The sequence below is a fragment of the Cicer arietinum genome, chromosome 4, assembly GCF_000331145.2.
Source record: "Cicer arietinum cultivar CDC Frontier isolate Library 1 chromosome 4, Cicar.CDCFrontier_v2.0, whole genome shotgun sequence".
In the NCBI taxonomy this organism is placed as follows: Eukaryota; Viridiplantae; Streptophyta; class Magnoliopsida; order Fabales; family Fabaceae; genus Cicer; species Cicer arietinum.
This window is the reverse complement of record NC_021163.2, coordinates 1,661,863-1,684,660: the sequence shown is the minus strand read 5'-3', so window position 1 is coordinate 1,684,660 and position 22,798 is coordinate 1,661,863. Positions and strand designations below refer to the sequence as shown.

Genomic DNA, 22,798 nt, shown 5'->3' with positions numbered 1-22,798 from the left:
GAGACTTGAACAATAATCCATCATTCTCCTCTCTTCACATTTATTTGTCTACGAGGTGTCATTTTTAAAATAGAGTTTAATTTTATTTAAAAATAATTGTAAAATAATTATTAATGTTATTATAATTAATATCTTTTTTTCAAATTTAAAAAAAATAAAGTAAACCATAATTTGAAAACTAAAATTGTAAGTATTTTGTAATTTAAAATTTAAAATTTACAAATATTATATTATATAATTTTTTAATTGTCTATCGTTAGTTCAAATGTCATCTCTACTAAATAATTATATTAAAAAAATTGACGTGTCACATTAAATAATTCAACAACTTATTCATATTGATATCACATTACACAAAACTCTAAACACACATTTCTTGTGGTTTTATATTTTTAACCAAAATCACATACCCTTATCATTTTAGATGCAAAATAATGGTTTATTCAAAAATAATAATTCATTTATAATTTTTGTATATAATTTTTTCTAAATTAACTTTAAAAATTTATAGATAATTTAACTATCAATCAATAAAAATTGAATATATAAAAAAATTTATAAGTGAAAAAGATATTAAACTATGAATATAATTTACAAATTTATTTATGTGATTAATTCTTATTAATTAATAAATTATCCAGAAACATAGTAGTGACATTTTGTTATATTCTTTTTACCTGAACGTGAATGATGCCTTTCTCTATCTACTTACATGTCACTGCCACCTGTTTCACTATAGCAGGTTCTGTTTAATTATTATAACTTGTTTGTGTGTGGCCAAGTCGAAGGGCTATACAGGAATATTTTATATTATATATTTTTTGGCTCTAAAAAATAGGTATGAGGAGTAATAATAAATACACATATATAGCTATGATTTGAAACAAACAAAAGAAAGAGACTATAGAAGAATATCGTATCTTTGCTAGCTATAGCTTTTCTCTCTTATCTCTTCTAGTCTTTTAATTTCTTCTAAGCCAAATATGTTCCCTTCAATTATATCCAATTCCACTTCTTTATCTGAAGACTCTTCTTCTACACAGCTTAATAGATCCAATCATGTTGTCTCAACCATTAATTCCTCACAACAGCCTCAGAAAACCAAGAAAAAAAGAAACCTCCCTGGAAATCCAGGTAACTATATAACAATTAATTATTGTTTGAAATATTATTATTATATAGTTTAATTTCCAGTACAATTGTTTAGTTTATGCTAATTTATAATTAATTGGATTTTGAGACCCTGATGCTGAAGTGATAGCTTTATCACCAAAGACTCTATTAGCTACGAATAGATTTGTGTGTGAGATCTGCAACAAGGGTTTTCAAAGAGATCAAAACCTTCAACTTCATAGGAGAGGACATAACTTACCATGGAAGTTGAAGCAGAGGAACAACAAAGAAGTGATTAAAAAGAGAGCTTATGTTTGTCCAGAGCCTTCATGTGTTCATCACAACCCTTTAAGAGCTCTTGGAGATCTTACAGGAATTAAGAAACACTTTAGTAGAAAACATGGTGAGAAAAAGTGGAAATGTGATAAGTGCTCAAAGATCTATGCTGTTCAGTCTGATTGGAAAGCTCACTCTAAAACATGTGGTACTAGAGAATACAAATGTGATTGTGGTACTCTATTTTCCAGGTAACTTTTCTATCTTTCAATTCATACTGATTTTCATCATACATGTTTTTATTTTACACCAATATTAATGTTAGTATGAAGTATTCATTGTCACTTACCATATAGATTGAATTAATTAAGTCTTATAATATAGTCTCGTGTTATGTGAAAAATAAGTATTTTATTTATAATTTTTCTCTATTTTAAATTATTTGGCATTCACTCACTTTAATTAATAAATGAAGATATTTGAATAAATAAAAATTTTATTTTATGGTATGCTAGATGTTCTTGTCCTTGAATTTGTCTTATAGAAGGTTGCATGAAATTGGATACAGCTAATTAATTATATATAAGATAGAGAGGGAGAAATTAACTTTAGCTGTTTTATGTGAATGTGCGGCAACAACAGCAAAAAAACATAATCCACAAACATTTTGTTTTTACCTTACTATTAAATTACCTGTGACTCAATAGCATTTTTGTTTGTTTTTTTTAACATCATGATGCATGCACATGCATGTCAGCATGAACAGCATGATGTATACTATTTTTACAACATTATGTTCAAAAAAAGGGTTTTTTAGGCTACAAAAAATAAAATAAAAAAATTCCAAAAATGTGTCAGGGTGCTCAATTGTTTGCTAGACTTTGTAGTCTCTCTCTCTATACACAAATGTGCATTTGGAGTGGGTGCAGTCTCTAAGAAAATGATGAAAATCTATTTTTGTCTACTGAAAAAGTAAAAAGAAGTATAATCAATATAGTTAGAAAATTTGTGATGATTTCTTACTTTCTCTCCAATTTTCAATTTTTATTGAAAATAATTCTGAACTTTTTCATCATTGTGAAAATCTGATAAATCTGCAAGAAATCTGATATGCTTAAGTTGCTTTCTTCTTAATTCAATTTAATCATCTCATTTGCTTATCTTTCTTGTGTCGTGCATGAGTTCTAGTTTCCCAAGACTTCCACCATCATAATAACAACACTACTAATAATAATTAATTATTTTTTAATTAATTACTCGTTTTTGCATGCATAAAGTAAAAGGCTATCAACATCATAGTATTCATTTGACCCTGTAAACATAATTCATGTGCCGTTTGGTCCAAATCAATTTATGCACCTTTTTGTCAATTTGGCACATTCTACAAGAATTTCACAACTCTCCTTAATTGTGTTTGTGTATATCCATGCATCATTCAAAATAAAATATATGATTTACATACAGGAAGGACAGCTTCATAACTCACAGAGCATTTTGTGATGCATTAGCTGAAGAAAGTGCAAGAATGACAGCAAACCAATTAATTAACAACAATACACAATCTCTATTCCTCTTCCCAACCCAACAAAACTTCCAAAACAATCTCACATGGGTCCCACCACCACCTCAACAAAATCTTAACCCTAACCCTAACCCTAACACCCTCAATGCTTCTCTCCACCACAACATCAAACATGAAACTCAAAACATTCACAACAACATCATAACCTCAGCAACTGCACTTCTCCAGAAAGCAGCAACAGTTGGGTCAGCCCCAATCACGGTGACTCAGCTTGACTCAGTGGTACGTCATCATTACGTTAACAACATGAGAGGCCTCACCAGAGACTTTCTTGGCCTAACCAACGGAGGAGGACAAAATGCTCCTTCCGTTGACGTTAGCATTCATCTCAAGGATATGCTAACATTCACGGCTGGTGTAGACCAACCAAACATGCTGTTTCCCGAGTCGTGGAATTGTTAGATCACCACTCCAATTCAACTTTTGCCTTATTTGTATTTTTAATTTTGTACCATTTTCATTTCAGTTTCTTGTGGATCAAATTTTTAGTTGAAAAATAATTTCTACATCCACCCCATCAACTGTTTCAATAGAAATGATGATGTAATATGTTGATGATGTGATAAGAAAAGACACGTAAGAATATGAGTGGTTAAATGGATGTATGAAAATTATAAGTGTTTATGTATCATTCTATTTAATTTTCACATTAATTCCTTTCTTCTTATTGTATTTGTTGTCTATTTGATGTTTCCTATTACTACACTTTAAACTCTTTGTTTAATACTAACAATATATTGGCTTTGAATATAAAATATAAAATTAAATATATCTATTTTTTAATTAACTTTTTCTAATTATATTTTATACCGAACCAAGTATAGATGGTGTGGAATATCTGATGGCAGAGAGTGAGTGACTCCGTATGTGATGGAGTTGAGATGAGAAGAGTGAAGAATGGATGGATGGTGTTGTCAGTGTGCAAACAGAGAAAATGTCACATGCAAATTATAATCATTGGCCCTTCTGTTTTTATGATGACTACCTATGTCCTATCTTTGTCTCCACACTTTTTTTTATATTATTTTTTTCACTACCAAAAATTGGTTCGTTTTGTATTTTCTATTCCATTCTAAGATTTAAATCACTGCACTATTTTTAATTAATTCTTTAATACAATGTATTATTTTTTATTTTTAAATATATAATTTTCTATTAAATCTCATAATATCATATTAATATAAAATTATTTTGATGCGTTAAATTCATATATTTAATATCCACTATAAGCTATAGGTCATATCTCATAACCTAATAGTTAAAAGTTTCCTCTTATAAATCTCATATACATTGATGTGAGATCGATATATCGTATATCTATTTATTAATATATTACATCATAAATTCTAACAACATAAATTTATCATTGACCATTTTAATTGTTATGTAACAATTTCAATTATATATATTTATTAATTTATAAAGTTATAAAATTAATTAAATAAATATTTATAATTTTGAATGGTAATTTACATATTAATTCAGACATAATTCTCACAACCATGCACGTTTTGAAACTAGTTAAGTACCCTTGCTCCCAAGCCACACTACGGTAAAAATAAAAGGAAGAATAGGAGTAATGTTACAAACTAATAACATGTCAAATAGTTCTGTAGAAAATCTTGACAAGGTTCTTGTCTATTTTTCATATATGTAATTCTTTTGGGTGTTAAACATCTTGTTTATAACATAAAGTTAATTGATAATTCAAAGTTGGACTATAGAATAAATAAAATTTAGTCAATAATCATCTCAACCATAATTTAAATTTGGATCCTCTCAAAACAAATTTATATATATAAAATCAAATAAGACCATATCTTGAGGGAAGATATAAAATCCCCTTTACAATTGGTAAATAAAATCTGGGTGCTAGTGAAATTATGATTTTAGAACAATATAATTTAGTTGAAGCTAGTCTCTATCTGGATAGCGAAGGAGTGATATTAGTATATTGTCCAGCTTGTGCTTATGAAGTTGCACAAATTTGGATTTAGCAGCTAAATGCCAAATGCCATCATATTCCTAGTTTTGTCTCCATGGCAAACTTGGCTCCACAAAAAGTCAACTAGGCCAAGTTAAATTTACCAAACCGAAACAGCTCATTTACTCACTTTTGATAAATTGCAAATCACATCCCGTGACTTTAGAATTGGAAAAAATTCAAGTTATACTTTGAGTAAAAATAAGATCTATATATAGACCATTTCTTATAAATTAAAAGAAAAGTGATTTTAATTTTATATTTTAAAAATAATTTTAATGAGAATTTGTTCAAAATAGTAGAAAATATTTTGGATTTATTTGTTGTAGATTAAAAAAACAATTTTAATATTTAATATTTAATAATTTATATATATATATATATATATATATATATATATATATATGTTTCATTAAACAAATTTATATATATAAAATCAAATAAGACCATATCTTGAGGGAAGATATAAAATCCCCTTTACAATTGGTAAATAAAATCTGGGTGCTAGTGAAATTATGATTTTAGAACAATATAATTTAGTTGAAGCTAGTCTCTATCTGGATAGCGAAGGAGTGATATTAGTATATTGTCCAGCTTGTGCTTATGAAGTTGCACAAATTTGGATTTAGCAGCTAAATGCCAAATGCCATCATATTCCTAGTTTTGTCTCCATGGCAAACTTGGCTCCACAAAAAGTCAACTAGGCCAAGTTAAATTTACCAAACCGAAACAGCTCATTTACTCACTTTTGATAAATTGCAAATCACATCCCGTGACTTTAGAATTGGAAAAAATTCAAGTTATACTTTGAGTAAAAATAAGATCTATATATAGACCATTTCTTATAAATTAAAAGAAAAGTGATTTTAATTTTATATTTTAAAAATAATTTTAATGAGAATTTGTTCAAAATAGTAGAAAATATTTTGGATTTATTTGTTGTAGATTAAAAAAACAATTTTAATATTTAATATTTAATAATTTATATATATATATATATATATATATATATATATATATATGTTTCATTATTTAAAAAAATTATAGCAAAAAGATGAAATACTTAAAAAAATAATAATTAATTATACAAACTAATTTTTCATTTAAAGTTTTATTTTTTTTTTAAATATAACAAAAAGATAAAATACTTTAATTTAAAAAAAAAACGATAACTAATGGATCCATAGTTTATAAAGAAATATATATTATTCACTTCACGTGTCAAATTTAATGAATGAATTATGTCAGATGTTAAAATTTAATATGGTATTAAGAAGTACCAATTTAAATCACTCATCATTTATATTTACGTAACAAATCTAATAGCGATCAACTTATTCATCATTTTGTATTAATGAATTAACTAAATATAAAATCATAATAGTCATCGAGTAATTTTAATTACCATTCCCACATAATATTATTATTATTATTAAAAATCATAAGAGAGTCTATGTGGGTTCCCTTAACATAACCTACGAGTTATAAAGTGGAAAACTATGCAACCAATCAAACGAGCATACAAGTGAAAAAGAACTCATTTCCAATTACATGCATGAGTGTTTTAATAGCAAAACCTATTTTGCTTCATTCCATTTCGAACCAAGACTGAAAACTCCTAAACGGCTAAACCAACTACGGTTTAGCAACTTAGGGAATACTAGAGTTGGCCACATTTATTGCCTATTTCCAAGAAATTCTTTTCCTTGCCACTTTTTCTTTTGAAGGATTATAATGGAAAAAAATGGATAGTGTTAAAGAAATTGAACCTTTCCTAAAGATAAGCAAAGCAAGGGTACGAAAACCACAGTCTTATAAGCGTGATGAAAAGGTAAAATGAGATTAAAATGTTTTGTGTATACTTGTGCGGAGTGTCATAGTGGTCCGGGACACAGGATGGTAATCAATTAAAAGGAAAAAGAGTAAAGAAGAAATGAAAATAAAACTAAGGATAAGGTTTTAAAAAAAAAAACATGTCAACGGTTAAGGAAAAAATGTTCGAATTATAATTCTCAGTCTTCTTTTGTGTGAATCCTTTATCAAATTTTGTGCCACTGCCACCCCCCACGCCCTGGTCCTTCTTCCCCCACAAATTTTAGCCTTTGGTTGGTGTCCCCAAATGCAATAAACATTATGGTTAAAGTCAATGCATACAATATGAAAGTCTAAACTACTTACTATAATGCTTTACACGAATCACCGATTTGTCTATTTTGCTTGAATAGTCATTTTAGTTATTGAAACATTTAATCTCTCAAATTTACAAAATTTACGATAAAGAATATCAATCATTTTAGTCTTTATTAAATTATTTATTTAGTAAATATCCATCAAAATTAATAACATATATACATAGAATAACCAAACAAATAAATGATATACATATTATAACTAAAGAAGTCTTTTGTTGCATCAAAACAAGCGTAGACCATCTAAAATTATGATGCAAATTTTGAAAAATGGACTAAGTGATTATGTTTTTCAACTTGTATTAAATTGTTATTTTGTAAATTTGAGGGACTAAATTTACCGGCCTTTACAATTTCAAAAACTGAAATGTCTATTTATTCTCAACTATTAACAACAATATATTGCTAAGCACAAGCAAACATAATAGATAGACATAAATTCTCCTAATTTTTGTTCATAATTTTCCAAAGAATTCTCATCATGTGCTATTTGTGCTTTGGCAGTCACCTTAGCTAATTCAGTTCAATTATTCAGATATTGGATATTTGTTAATCAATTGATACGCTTAAACTAATAACTTAGTCATTTTTTAAAAAAAAATTAATAACGTAGTTATTGTTAAATGCAGAAGATCAAGTAAAGTTTTAAGTGTGTGTGTAACCATTGAAAAGCTCCTAAAAATAGAACGCATACGAAGTCAGCTGAAAGTGTATAAAATCCAACGAAACAGTATATTTAATTGTTGAAAATGAATAAGGTTTGCATTAAAAACAGCGCTTCCAAGCTCACAGCATATAAGCTAACAAAAGGAATGAAGAAAGTTTGTTGTCACTAAACTCGGTAGAAGGAAAAGAGCATGGGGATTAACTAAAGGAAGGAAATGACAGGTTTTATGGTATATCCAGGTTTTGGGTGTTATGGTATATCCAAGCTTTTAAAAAGTATATTTATATAAGTTGCAGTGTTATACAATCCCATTTGCCTCCTCAAAGAGACTGCCTCTTTTTATATCCCTATGCTGCAAAAGGAGACAAACTAAAAGCCTCTTCTATTCTCTCTCTCCCTGTCAACATTTGTATATGTCATCTTCCACTAGGGAATCTCATCTCCAATGCTAATAATTACCTAAACTTTCTTTTCCTTGCTATTGCTACACTTTTTCCTTCCGCTGCAAATTCTCTCTATACTGTCCACTCCAAAAATAGGACGTTGATACTCTTAGGAATCATGGACGGTGATATTCTCTGTCTACCCACTCGAAAATTAATCTTTATAAGGTATACTCCTAAATTAAATTTCTAACACATTTGGTGATAAATAAAGTAGAATCTTGAAGGTTTTAATTATGCAGACACCACTTACCATCGTTCTGTTTTAAGCTGCCAAAGTTCTCTCACATCTAAGATTCAAGGACAATGTTACAAAAGTCAACCGGGATTTCAAGTACAACATATCTATATATACAATGAGAAAAGAATAAAGCTGCAGAATGCAGATATTAAGGAAGTGACAACAAATATTAATATATATCTAAAAAAGATAAAAGTAGCCACGGTACCATCAAATTTGCACGCCATGGGGGGAGACTGATATTACTACCAATAATTCCTCTAACACGGCTTATCTTAAGCAGCTCTCTGATATGGTTCTTGTTTCTTCACTTCAAGACCAAGCCTTCTATTCTATCATGCAAATAATAGTTCCTTACTCAAGGCTAAATGTTAAATTACACAGAGAAACAGTGTTTTGGTATTGTGAAACTAGACAAATTATAAGGTAGATCTCTTTGATAGGTGATTCACCCTGGACCAGTACTTAAAAATCACTCGAAACTCTATCAATCATCGACAACACTCTTTGAAAGCATAATTTAACAATTTTGTCCGTCTTTATGTCTGAGACGGTGGCCTAATTGATGTCGGTTCGACAAGTTAAGGTTTTAAGGACACATTTATTTTCTCTTATGTTAATCAAACTGACATCGATCGGTCATTGTTTCAATCATTATGACCAAAAGAACCATTTATGAGGAATGTCCTCTATCTTCATTGGCGTTTCAGACAACTTGTAAGCATTGATCAGTTGTGGTGGTCCACAGTAGCATTTGCATGTTTAGCTAGTTCCAACTGGGAATTCCTTTATGAATATTAAATGGAGTCAAAGAATCAATATAATAGAATTTCTTTGATTAGTTAGTTCAGTGTATTAATCACATAGGGCACATACAACGAATGCTACCTATACAACACTAAACACTGTTCAAATGAGTGATATAAATATCTATTGAACTCTAAACTTACAAATAAAAGTACAGATCCGACGAAGAAAATCTTCGGTTTCAAATATGCATCAATTTACTCTTCAGAGGTACCTTGCTGGGCCAATTTATCTATAAAGTTCACTTAGCATCTCATCTGACCCCTGGCTTTCAGCTTTCTAGATTCACTCCCACAAATTTGTCCAATACATTCTTAAATGCCTGAACCATACATGAAAATATAACGTAAGAAATGAATAGATAATAAATATTTTCATCCCATGCACTTCAAAAGTGTGCATATTTACTCAAATTGTTTAACATCTAATAGAATTAGCTTTGATTAGTTTAATTAACATGATTTAAATTTAAATAACTATATCTTTGTCTAAACTGCAAAAATCTAATAACCCAACTGCATATTCTCTTCCATACATGAAAGTGAAACTAAAGTCTCAATGCACATGCAGGGCAACCAATGCCAGAGACTCATGCACTGAAAATAATGATGAGGATAGAGACAAAAGAAAAGAGAAAATATACCATCATCAAAGTATATTTAGGAAATCGAAAATAAATGCAAAAATAAAAAAAGAAACAAGTCAGTCAAAAATGTCTAAATCAATGGATTCTGAGAAATAAAATAAAATAAAAAAACAGTTTGTTTGGTCAGAAAATCATAATGAGTTTGAATTGGAATTGAAAATGACAGACACACAATACAAAAAATATGTCATCAATGTTAAGGTCATGCATAAAATAATATTGATGGATTATTGCCAAAAAATATATTAATGAATGTGAAGATAACCCAAATGCCAGAAACTGAGTTAGAGTAGCAAGAGTAGTACATGAAAACATGTTAAGGTTTAAATAATGCAATTATTTCCAAATAATAGTTATAGCACAGAATGAAAATTTGATTTCAACATCTTTCTGATGACCATTTACTTTTCATGATTATATGGGGAAGCAATTCAAAATGAAATGAGAATAGGCTTCCCGGTGTTCTTCATAGCACTAGTCCATCCATAATATGTCAAAAGTCTCCCTCGATTGCAACAATCTAATAGCTTTGTCATACAATGTATGTACCAGCAAATAACACATAATACATCCAACATAACATAAGTTTATCATATAAGGAATACTAGGGGGAGTAAGGGTGGGATTGCTGTATCAGCCCAGACCGAGGAGAACAATGGGCCAGAGAGAGTGGGCCTAGAAGGATATGCAAAGAATGAAGGTATAGCAACAGTCTTAAGAATTAGGGTAAAATATATTTATTAAAATTGAAATATGTTGACAATACATCAGATAGATATATATATATATATATATATATACTAGATTATTGTACAATCAAATCCCTATTAGTACTCATATATAACTAAATCCCTACTAGAACTCCTCCTATACTTGAGGGATATTTTTAATAATAAAACAGAAACAGATTTTGACCCTTCCCCTCAAGCTGGTGAATAGTGTTCTCCATTCTCAGCCTGGAAACAATTCTTTCAAAGTTGTTGTTTAGCCCTTTAGTTAGAAGATCTATAAGGTTGCCTTGGGAAGAGACATACGAAGTGCAAATTTGGCCACTATCGAGTTTCTCTTTGATGAAATGTTTGTCGACTTTAATATACTTAATTCTGTCATGCTACACTAGTATATCCCTTGTGACATTGCCCTAAATTATGCTTCAGCACTGGATCTGAATATCACACTTTGTTTCTTAATCTTTCATGTCCCACGTAGAAAAGTGCAATATCTCGTGGTCAACCTTCTATCTACAATTGGCCCTGCATAGTCAGTATCAATATATGCTTCAAGACCCACATTCCCATTTCGTATGAACAAAATGCCTCTTCATGGGGTTCCTTTCAAATATTGCACGATTCTGAGTGCAACTTGCAAGTTTACCTCCTTTGATTGGTGCATGAATTGACTGACTAGACTTACAGCAAAAACAACATCAGGTCTAGTATGTCACAGATATATAAGTCTTCCAACTAATCTTTGGTACATTTCCTTGTCAACTGCAGTGTCTTCTTTTGCATTTCCCAACTATAAATTTGGATCGATTGGTGTACTTGTTGGCTTGCATGTTGTCTTGCCCGTTTCCTGCATAATATTTGTGATGTATTTTTGTTGGAATATGAAAATCCCTTCATTAGAGTGAGCCACTTTAATTCCTAAGAAATACTTCAATTTTTCCAAGATTTTAATCTCAAATTATTTGGCTAGGTGTTGACCTAACAGTTGTTGCTCCTTTTCATCATCACCAATCACTATAATGTCGTCCATATATACCAATAACATTGTTACTCCCCTGACTCAGAGTGTTTGATAAAGAAGGTATGATCTCCTTGGCTTTGTTTGAATCTTAAACCCACCATGACTCTAGCTAACCTCTCAAACCACGCTTGTGGCGATTGTTTAAGCCCATATAGAGCCTTCTTTAGCTTACAAACAGTGTTGGCAGCAATATGCTCACTAAATCCAAGGGGTAAGTCCCTATAACTAATGGACCCATAGTTTTTGAAATAGCATAGTTCAGGTTTGATCCAACAAGTGCCCATTTTTACTTTCAGCAATCCCATCTTGTTTGGATGTTTTAATAAATGAGGACTCATGAATAATGCCTTCTTTTTTACAAAAAGAATTAAGACCATGATTAAAGTAATCTTTCGCATTATGAGACCAAATCCTTTTAATACTAACTCCAAATTAGTTTTTTATCATGAAGAAGTACTGTAAAAACACATTGACTTCAGATTTTTGTTTTAGTAAATACACTCAAGTAACCCGAGTACAATCATCAATAAAGATTACAAACCAATGTGCATCTGATATATTTGGAACATTTGAAGAACCACACACATTTGCATGACTAAATAAAACGGAAAAGTACTTATTTAAGTATTGAGTGGAAAAGGTACACGTTTGTATTTAGCAAACTCACCCACCTCATGGTGAAGACTGTCTACATCTAATTTCTTAAAAGCCAAAAGAAATATTTGCTTAATGACTCTAAATGAAGGGTGACCAAGGCAACAGTGGTATAGAAGAACCTTCTCCCTAACGGTTTTTATTGATTCTGAAGAAAAAAAAAAAGAGTTTTTGTTGTTGAGTAACTTCGGAGCTAAGTCTTGCTTATCCAAATAGTAAAGGCCATTCCATTCTCTAGCATTTCCAACAATCCTACCCGAGTTCTTGTCCTGAAAAACACAAGATTTTGTTATAGAAGATAACATTACATGATAGGTCTTTTGTGAGTTTTTGTATGGAAATGAGATTGGTGGACAATTTAGGATATCGAGAACATTTCTTAGAATTATGAATAGATTTAATTGGACATCTCCCTATCATGCTGCAGTTATAAGGGTATCATCTGCTGTTGATATTTTCTTGTTGCTAAGGCAAGGTGAATAAGTGGAGAAATGTGTAGCTAAGGGTGTCGTGTGGTATGTGGCTCCAGAATCCAGTATCCAATATTGGTTAAAGGGTATATCTAAAGCATTGAGTCCAAAAGAAAATGGAAATGTGCCAACGAGCAAGTACCTGTGAGAGTCTCCAAATTAGTGAGTAAAGATCTCAACTTTTCTACCTCATCTTGGTTCAGTTGCATCATACCTTCTCGACTTTCTTAACAATTACCTATAGCTATGTGTGCTTGACCTCCCTTTATTCCCCACTCCTTGTTTGGGTTTTGAGAGCCCCACTCTCTAGTAGGTGGCTTCTCATTCAATTTGCAACATTTTTCACGAGTGTGGCAAGGCTTGTTGCAATAGGTACACCATACTCCTTCGCCTTTCTTCTCCACATAAGTTACTCCTCCTTTCTTTTGATCAACCATCATAGTTGAATTCTTCTTAGCTAGCATTGTTGAGCTTTCTATAGGTGGGACTGTCAGCATTAGTCCCCTTCTCCTTTCTTCACTCCTCACTATAGCCACTACCTATTTAATTCCCGGTACTTCTCATTACAACGGATTTGCACTCTAACTTAAAATCAGAGTTGAGTCCCATCAAAAAATCATAGACTTAATCTTGTTCCATAAACTCTTTGAATAAGCATCTGCTAAACACTTGGCTTTTATAACTTTGCAATGATCCAACTCCATCCACAAACTTTGAGATGATTTGCATACTCAGTAACAGTCTTGTTTCCTTGTTTAGCAGCCCCAGTTTTCACCTTCACATCATATATTGGGGCAGCATCTTTGGCTTTAGAATAAGTATCTTCTAATGCCTTCCAAATCTTCTTCAGTGTGCTGAGAAACATGCAAGTGTCATTGATTTTTGAGTCTGAGGTCATTGCATCCCATAATCATAGAATCCTCTTTATCCCACCACTAAAACTTGGGATCTGTTTCTTTGGGGAATTCATCTATTAAGCGTTCTGCCATCCCTTTACCTTTCAAAAAAATGTGCACAAGTTGAGATCACTTCAAATAGTTCTTTCCATTCAACTTGTGAACGGATGAGATGCTTTGCAATTCGGCTTGGAATTTTTTATTTCCCGTTTCAGTCTCGGTTTCAGTATTAATCACTACTTCTCCAGCCATGCATGAAAAACAAAAAAAAACAGCAAGTTTCTTATCAGAAAAAAAGGCGCGCTTCAAAGAACCCACAGACCAAAGTTCTCCGATCTGAAAAGTAACCACCAAAAGCATACAGCAAACCTTCGATTTACAATCTGCGAAAAGAAGGTGGTGAACGGCTGATTGGAGGGCGGCGTGTGGGTTACAAGCGTGACGTGGCCACCGGAGTTGTGGCGGCGTGTCAGGCTTTAGACGGCGGCGATTTTCTGGGGTTTGGCCAATTTCTTCGAGGCAAGTCTGATAGTGTAGGCGGTGGTGTGATATGGCCAGTGTATAGTGGTCAACAATCGCCAACAGTGGTGAGAGAAGTCGAAAATTGTGTTCACAGCAGTGACAGCTGGTTTCAGGACAATGGAGGCAGCAAACAGACTTTAGGAATCACAAACAGACTGCAATGAAGGCAGCAAAGGGCCAAAATGGCGGTTGCTAAAGTTACTGCAATAAAGGCGGGTAGGATTTATGCGGAAGCAAGACTTAAACCAAGAGCTCTGATACCATCTTAAGAATTAGGGTAAAATATATTTATTGAAATTGAAATATGTTGACATATATATATATATATAAATATACACACACTAGATTACTTTACAGCCAAATCCCTATCAGTACTCATATATAACTAAATCCCTACTAGTACTCCTATATAACCGAATCCTTATACTTGAGGATATTTTTAATAATAAAATAGAAACAGATTTTGACAAACAGTAACATCAGATTGGGGATGGAGAGAATCAGTTAGATACTTAGATAACAGCAAGGACATGTAGCAAACGGAGAGTGGAGGGAGAGATAGAGAACATTTTCATATAGTGGAAAAGTGGGGTTCAGTGGGAGGGGAGGCAAAGAATTGGATAATAATGGAAAGGCTTTGCCTTGGTGAGGGTTGTTTTCTCCGTAGGGAGAGCAGTCTGGCTGGGTTGCATTTTCATCCATTGTCAACTATATTTTCTTGTAAAGAGCTTGGCTCCATTGGTAAAGTAAAAAATCCAATACAATCTATAATCTCCATTTCAACGTTGGTTCAGCTTATTTATTTTTGTTTGATCATTTTATCCAGGTTTTCTTAGTTTCTGTCCTATCATATCAGCACTACTATGCAGTCACTGTATTAGCAATTAAAACAAAAGGAAGGCGTCTATTAAGTGAAGGACAAAATGGGTAATTAACTGTTGTTTGACTTTCTTTCACCTAACTAGTAATCTAGTATAGATTCCCGTCTTTGTATAGTATTTTGGTATTATCCCTAGCTATTACGTTGGTTAGTATTGGCTGAGAGGTGAGTACTGTGTAGCCTAGAGAGGCTACTATCTAGGACAAATAATATTTCAAGGTGGAGCTTGAGGAGGCTTGTTACATAGTAAAAAATCCAATGTGTGGGGATTCAACATAGTCCAAAACTTTTGTGGGTGAAACCAGTATAAATACCATGTGCATTTCTTTCTTCCTTGCTCTATTTTAAGTTTTGTAAAATTGAACTTTTGTTTGCACAAATTATCATTTAACCAGAAATTGGAAACTGGCCTTCTCAAGAATATTTTTTGTTACTAGTTCAGAAAACACAGTTTAGCTAAAACCTTGTTCTAGAACTTAAGCCAACACATTATGACAAGGTGTTAATTCCTGTGAACTAGTTTTCAAATAAGCATAATACTGACGAACTAGCTATTCAAAAACTGTAACAAACAGATGAAAACTCTTAAAACTGTTTCAGTGTATATTAGAAAACTGTTTCTGGATCTTCATTGCATCAGAAAATTCATGTTACTTAAGTCTGCTGCATAATTAGAAGACTTAGTCTTTTGAATTAAGTGCTTGTAGTGCTCGAGTGAGAAAGTGAGAAAACTTTTGGATTATTAGGTTGGAGATTCAAGGGTATTTAACTCCCTTCATGTGACTCTAATTAACACACTCAAAGGGGAAACTTAGAACAACGAATTCCAAAGCATAAGATAGAGCACATCTCCTCAATTACCTGTTGAGTGAATAGCTCCTTCCCCTTTAGAATAGAATTCATTGCTGCAGACTGGTCATCAAATGCACTGTAGAAAACCTCATAGAATTTATTCCTGTGATTAAAAAGGCAGCCACAATAACAGGAGTTATCTTCTTGAAACCACGTGAAACACTGATGGAGTTTGTACATATAAGAAAGTACCGATCTCCCTCAAGAGCTTGTTCATCCATCTCATCAAATTTCCGAGTAAGAACTTCAGCTCCAACTGGTGAAAGTACATGCAGAACAAGAGCCTCTAAAGTTCTTGGGAAGTTGTTCTGAAAACAGAAAATAGTCCAACATGTTCGAATATAAAACATAACAAATTGCAAATATCAAACAAACAGCAACAATTTATGGTTAAATGCAATGAAATTGGTATGTAATTTGAGATAAAGAAGTAGCAGTAGCCCAGTATCATCCATATTTAGAAAAACTACTAAAGCATATACTCCCTTCGTCCCTTATTAAGACCCTTTGACAAAATTCACAGGTATTAAAAAAAGTAGTTAAAGCAATAAATTTGTTAGAAGTGTGTTACTTTTTGCACATTTACCCCTATAATTATTGGATCATAAGTGAGAGAAAAAGAAACTTACATTTTTTCAAAGAGAATTAAATATGGGTATTTTTGTAAAGAAGACATTAATGCATGTTGAATTTTGAAAAGAGTCTTATATTAAGGGACGAAGAAATCTCAAAAGTAGGTCTTATTAAAAGGGATGGAGGGAGTATAAAATTGAAAGAAGCGGCATACAAAAATCCCTGAGAGAATGAGAAAAATCAAATGAAATGTATTTGTCATCTTGCAAGAAGAAATCCATTGATACGAAGTACAAATAAATGCCTTGCGTCAACAATAACTTTGTCAAATCATAACTAAAATACCCACGCCATGGCTAACAATACCAATAAGTGCATAAAGAAGACAACTTTTTAGACATTTGTAAGTTGTGGAAGTAATGCAAACTCACTGCCATAGCAAGAAAGACATATTGGAGAGTTTGCGGTTCAACGTCCCAGAGACTTTTAGCAACTGGGTCATCTTTCAAGTCAGCAATCACTATATTCTCACATTTATCATTGCTTACAGGCTCATTATCATTTATAGAAATTGACAGGGATTGCTGATCCTGGCCGGCGCTAACACTGTTGTGAACTAAAGACACAAGTTTATGAAGCACCTGGACTGCAGCTGGTTCTAATTCTAGCAATGTGTTCCCCTCTTTATGTCTTTTATCCTTAAAATCCATTCCTTTCAACATGTGACTGTAAATTTCATCTGCATGATCTAGTAATCAGATTATCAAGATCAGTTAGACCGTCAATGGAAAACAATAAGCTGGAATTTGGTTTCTTGTAGGGAGAAAATCATAAAACAGAACTATATTAAAGCCATCTTCTTACTAACTTGTTTGTTCATTATTGGGGAGCTTGTCCGCACACGTCCTAGTTTTTCCCATCCCCAACTTGAGCAATTGCTGGTCCTGTCCTATATTGAAAAAATATGTCACAAGCCCGTTACAAATACTACTAATTTATGAAGAGAAAAGAGAAAGAAAAAAAAAAGCAATCAATTTAACTCAATCAACTTTGACAGGCTAGAAGAATATACAGAGAAAACCCCTCTGTTTTCCACACTCAGGAAAAAAATTTAAGAGATAATAAATAGACAGATGCTTAAAAGACTAATGCTTCCTACTTCATCAACCATTAGCATGGAAATATTTCTAAAAAATTGAAAATCAATATCAAATAATCTGAAAACGTTAGTCTAGTGCAAGTGGTTGGTGCGCAGTATGTGTGAGTGTTGTAAACCTCAGGGTACCAAGTTTGATTCCTACTTATCAAAAAAATAATCTAAAAACTTTATGATACCAAGGGATACTCCACCCAAAAAAAGGAAGGAAATGAACAACACTTAAAGAAGCTACACATCTGAAGAATTTATAAAAAGGAAATTATTTACGTACACAAGTGCGTACACAAATACAAGTGTAGATGCATTCACAAGTAAGCTAATACAAAAAATATCAGTTTTCTGCCGTATCCATTTTCCAACCCCACCAAAAAACAAAGGAAAAATAATAGTGTAGGCTTCATTAATGTTTTTGGTAGTATACGATGTGTACAAAATAGGCACATACCATCTCTTTGTCAATCAATCTTCAAATGCGCCCATTGGATCAACAGATAAATGATATTCGAAAAGAAAACAACATTCAAAAGTCAGTGTATCACATTATACTTGGTGACAAATTTAAACAGAGCAACATCATCACCAATACCTTCTCAATATTCTGCGTAAATAATAACCATCCATATGTTCCAACATGCTAGACATTATGTTGGATCTCCACCAAAAGTTAATAGCAATAGTCAAATCATCACTATCTACCTGGTGGAACCTACAGCATAAAACAGTTGTGAACTAATGACATATAGAGAACAAGGCAAGGACAACTAAGAAGTTTATTGTGTAAAAGAAACATAGATTTTCTAATAATGGACATACAAACTAAGGGAAATATGCTAATTGCATTTTAAACACCAAATATAGACATTATTATAATTGTTAAAGTTGTGGGATTTTAGAGAAAAGGAGGAGAGAAAATAATAAGGGTTTGAATATTATTGATAATAGTTTTATGCTAACTTGATTACAAAAGACTCAATACTAATCTCTATTTATAGAGAAACATAGACTCAATCTTAAATCAGGAATAAATCATAATAATAATGAGAGATATTCTAAGATATCTCTATGATTATAAATTGATCCTAGAAATAACTCAAGATACTCTAATATAATATAATAGATATTATAAGATATTTTCTAATATTCTATCAATAATATATGGTCGGGTGGCATGAAATGACAAATGAAGTTGTTGAGAGTCGCAAATTGGATGTGATATAGCATGAAAGTGTTTATAAGTGCGAGACGTCCCTCTCTCCTTATTTTATAAGGTTGAGTTAGGTTCAACCCAAACTCTAAGATGGTATCAACGTCTATCAAAGGTTCATTGAGCCACCCGTTATCGAGCTACTTGGATAACACTCCAGATGTCCATGTCCGGATGTGTTGAGAGCCCACATTGGATGTGAGATAGCTTTAAAAAATGTTTATAAGTGGGGTACATGTCTCACCTTACAAGCCGATTTTGTAAGATTGAGTTAGACCAAATCCAAATTTTAAGAGAAGTCCAATGCACTAAATATATATATGTTCAAGCAATGAAAATTAAGACTAACAATCACAAGATCAACAAACAAAGAAAATGAATTTTAACTGCATTTAGGATATGTTAAAATAAAAAAAATCTTTCAAGCAAGATTTACACTCTTGTGGCACAATTTATTTTAACTAAGGGCTTGAACAATGCACTTTCAAATGTATCCATTATAACCAATAAATGATAAGGATCATGATCCTAGAATCAAGGAAAAAATGGCGTGCTGCAAATATATAGAAGTGAAACAGGTGAGAGTCATTAGCAATTGTAGGTAAGTGAACCCTTAGGCTTGTAAGGATGTATTTTTGAGAAATTGGCTACAGGTGGTTAACATATGCACCATGACTCATATTAGAAAATCAAAACACACCTATGTTTTCAATTTGATAAACATGAACCAATGCACATATTAATCACCTTCATCAAAAGCATCAAACAAATATGCATTAATTATTTATCGGGTGCATTTCTGATGTTTGTTTCTGACATTCTGTGTCAGCATTGGCATAAAACAAAACTTGGTGTGAACAACGAAAGTTCCAGGTATATATCCGGCACAGAATACCCAGAAAACAATCAGACAAGTTAAGCTATTCTCATATGACACCCAAATTTCCCTGTCCAAGCCTACCAGCTTGCCCCATGTCTGACGATTGCCAACTACGGAAGAGAAATAATCTGCCAAGAAACTGAGAAAGGCTTATCACAAAACATTGATGAAACTTAGAACTTACCAACCTTCAGGAATGAAAAGTGCATCGCCTGCCTCAAGCTCAACTTTTTGTCCAAACTCCATTGAACATTCTGCCCTTGGATAAAATGAGTAATCGGGGTTTTCTAAAGCAACGGAACTGCCACATGAATTTATTGAAAAAAGACAAAAGGAACCATTAGAATATAAAAATAAAAATGAAACATGTTGGTGAGCCGTGCATTGAGGACTGGAATGTAAGAGCGATATTGTTCTCATGCTAGTACTAATACTACACCATGTGTCCTACATCAATACATATAGAGGGCTCCTAAAAATTATTGAGTTGGTGTATCGCATCATACAGGAACTATATGTATCCTCTCTTTTGTCTCAAATTTTGAATTTACCTGTGATTGGAAGCCTCCCCATAGATAGGCATTGGGTAGAGTGAGGGACTAGCAGAAGGAGGCCACAAAACAACTGCAAAGAATTTGGTTTCATTAAAGGACAGAAAAGGATTGAGGAAGAAAAAGAAGGTATGGACGGAATATTTAGAATAAGTAACTGAAAACCTTGGAAAGGATTTTCGCAAAAATCATAAAAAGAAAATGGACAGTGTGAAGCCATTAAAGTTCCAAAACACCACAATATACAGTTTATTACCATCATATTACTTTAGACATTAAAGTTCCAAAACACCACAATATATAGTTTATTACCATCATATTACTTTAGACATTAAAGCATCAGTAAGCCATTACAAGAACTGAAATTTCCTACATAACTGATAACAAAATGCTGACAAGGAGCACCTCCACTTCTGCAGCGCGAAAAAGCTCATGCTACGAGGTAATGGGATAATAGAATATAACAAGTAGAGGGAGGCATATACCTTACCTTGTTTGCGGCCAGAAACAATGCACAAAAGATTGTGGTGCGGATCATAGTGAGTACTTGATCTAGCTTGTGCATTGTTCATCCACAAATTTATACAAGATAGTTCTTTTGCTCCCAAAATTGGAGGCTGCAAAAACAATATTGATTGAACTAGAATTTTACAAATAAAAGTCTCTACTATGAAGAACAACATACCGGGTAGAACTAAATAATACAAAACAAAATAGAATGCACAATTAGACTAACCATCTGAATGTCTTCCCTTAGGATTCCTAATTGAGCCCTCTCTTGACGATCACTGTTCATGATCGGAACCTAAAGTATAACGACCAAAATTAGTTACAAAACTCACTTACTACTAACATTTGCTGTTAAAAATAATCATTTCAAAACTATAGCATCTTCACACTATCAAATTATTGCGGTTGAAGCAGGGACAGAGCATAAAGAAAACTTCGACAACATTAACAAAATAATAATAAAAATAAAAAAGAACATGATACTTTTGCATGAAACAATATAAATCATGTTTGATGAATCAATTGGCGTTTGAACCTGCGCTAAATAAATTTGTTCAGGAACATCTTCCAAGGATAAATAATCATGTTCGTGATTCGTTTGTGACACAACAGAATGATCTTCATCCAGATTTTGTTGGTGCTGAGTTTGCAAATGCATCCGTTTCTTACACAAATCAATGAAGGTAGAAAATGGTAAAGGAACCTGCAAGTAAATGAAAAAAAAAAAAAACAGATTAATTAACTTAACATAACATCATATCACATAATAATCTCATATATAATATAATCCACATAGCAAAAAGCACATAGAGTGTTTATTGTAAGTAGTAATTATTACCCTCTGATGACTTCCAAGATCACCATAAAAGACAGGCGCAGAAGAAGATACCATAGCCTCCACCACAGAAGATCCTACCCGTGCTTGTAAGTAGTCGAGGCCACCGTTACGTGGGTTCCAAAGAGAGAAAGCTTTCCAAGTCTTGGTGCAACCGCACAGAACCTTTTTAGGTTACAAAATTCAAATATTACAAATTATGATAATAATAAAAATGAAGAAGTGGGAAATGTTGTTTGATTATTACAGCGGGAACGTTTTTAGGTTCAATAAGGGACTCGAAGTCGTTAGCCATGGGAAGTTCTTCGTATCTTCGGATTTGAATGCACTCATCTTCCATATTTGAAGTTTTTCTGGTTATGCTTGTTTGAACTTTGAAACTAGCTGGGACCGAATTTTTCAATTTTCTGATTGTTTTTTGTTGCTGTCAAATATCAATTTCAGATTTCACAGGAGGAGGAACTTGCAATTTCGTAACGGTGATGACTACAGTAGCAATAGCAACACTTTCACGTCTACAACCGCGATTTCAGGTTCCGCGCCGCGGACTCTTTTTTTTCATTTTTTTGTTAAAACCGCGGGCTCCTCTACTCCAGGTTCTAAGCTCTTGCTTGGGCTTGCCATTCTACTTCAATTTAAGAAGAATTACTATTTGCACCACCGTTTTTACTCATACATCTTTTTTCTCTCTTTAATTAATGAATATATATCATGCACTTATTCATTCTGAAATCAAAATTTCCCAATGGCCATACTTCATTTATGTGGAAATAATTTAATGTATATACATTCGTATCAACTTAAAAGTTTTTTTTACAGTGTTATTTAATCATAATTGTTTGAGTTTTATCTATAATTATTTTTAATGTCATAAATGAGTGTTTGTAATTTGTGGTGGTTTTAAAATATTTTAAGTCAGTATACCAATTAATTTTAATCTCAAAACTAAATTTTGATATTCAATTCAAGCAAGATTCATCAATTCATAAATACAAAGTTGATATAAAACTTTTAAAAATTTAAAATTTGTGTTTAAATTTGTCAATTCAAATACCATACGAATCGGTCGATATGGATATACAAAGTTTTTATAAAAAAATTAACAAGATCAATTT

At 32.3% G+C, this 22,798-nt stretch overlaps 2 protein-coding genes across 6 annotated transcripts; one reads left to right on the top strand and one right to left on the bottom strand.

Annotated features, from left to right (window-relative positions):
• Positions 1 to 877: 877 nt before the first annotated feature.
• On the top strand, positions 878 to 3,624 carry LOC101493300 (protein indeterminate-domain 12). The gene is made up of 3 exons (XM_004495107.4): positions 878 to 1,134; positions 1,241 to 1,640; positions 2,854 to 3,624. The coding sequence occupies exons 1-3, from the start codon at positions 984 to 986 to the stop codon at positions 3,371 to 3,373; spliced, it is 1,071 nt and encodes a 356-aa protein (XP_004495164.1). The 5' UTR covers positions 878 to 983; the 3' UTR covers positions 3,374 to 3,624.
• Positions 3,625 to 9,310: 5,686 nt separating this feature from the next.
• LOC101492966 (lysine-specific demethylase JMJ31) lies at positions 9,311 to 22,267 on the bottom strand. 5 transcript variants are annotated; one of them, XM_073367809.1, is made up of 14 exons: positions 21,931 to 22,267; positions 21,687 to 21,848; positions 21,384 to 21,551; positions 21,075 to 21,143; positions 20,829 to 20,955; positions 20,339 to 20,411; positions 19,972 to 20,088; positions 18,290 to 18,409; positions 18,149 to 18,167; positions 17,409 to 17,493; positions 17,186 to 17,292; positions 16,164 to 16,279; positions 15,981 to 16,074; positions 9,311 to 9,624 (listed from the first exon to the last, which is right to left on the bottom strand). In XM_073367809.1, the coding sequence occupies exons 1-14, from the start codon at positions 22,021 to 22,023 to the stop codon at positions 9,574 to 9,576; spliced, it is 1,401 nt and encodes a 466-aa protein (XP_073223910.1). In that variant the 5' UTR covers positions 22,024 to 22,267; the 3' UTR covers positions 9,311 to 9,573. The 5 variants fall into 5 exon arrangements, with proteins under 5 accessions (XP_073223910.1, XP_073223911.1, XP_073223909.1 ...); XM_073367810.1 differs by having other exon boundaries at positions 17,413 to 17,488; positions 21,931 to 22,264; XM_073367808.1 differs by having other exon boundaries at positions 16,976 to 17,292; positions 21,931 to 22,262.
• Between the last annotated feature and the right edge of the window lie 531 nt (positions 22,268 to 22,798).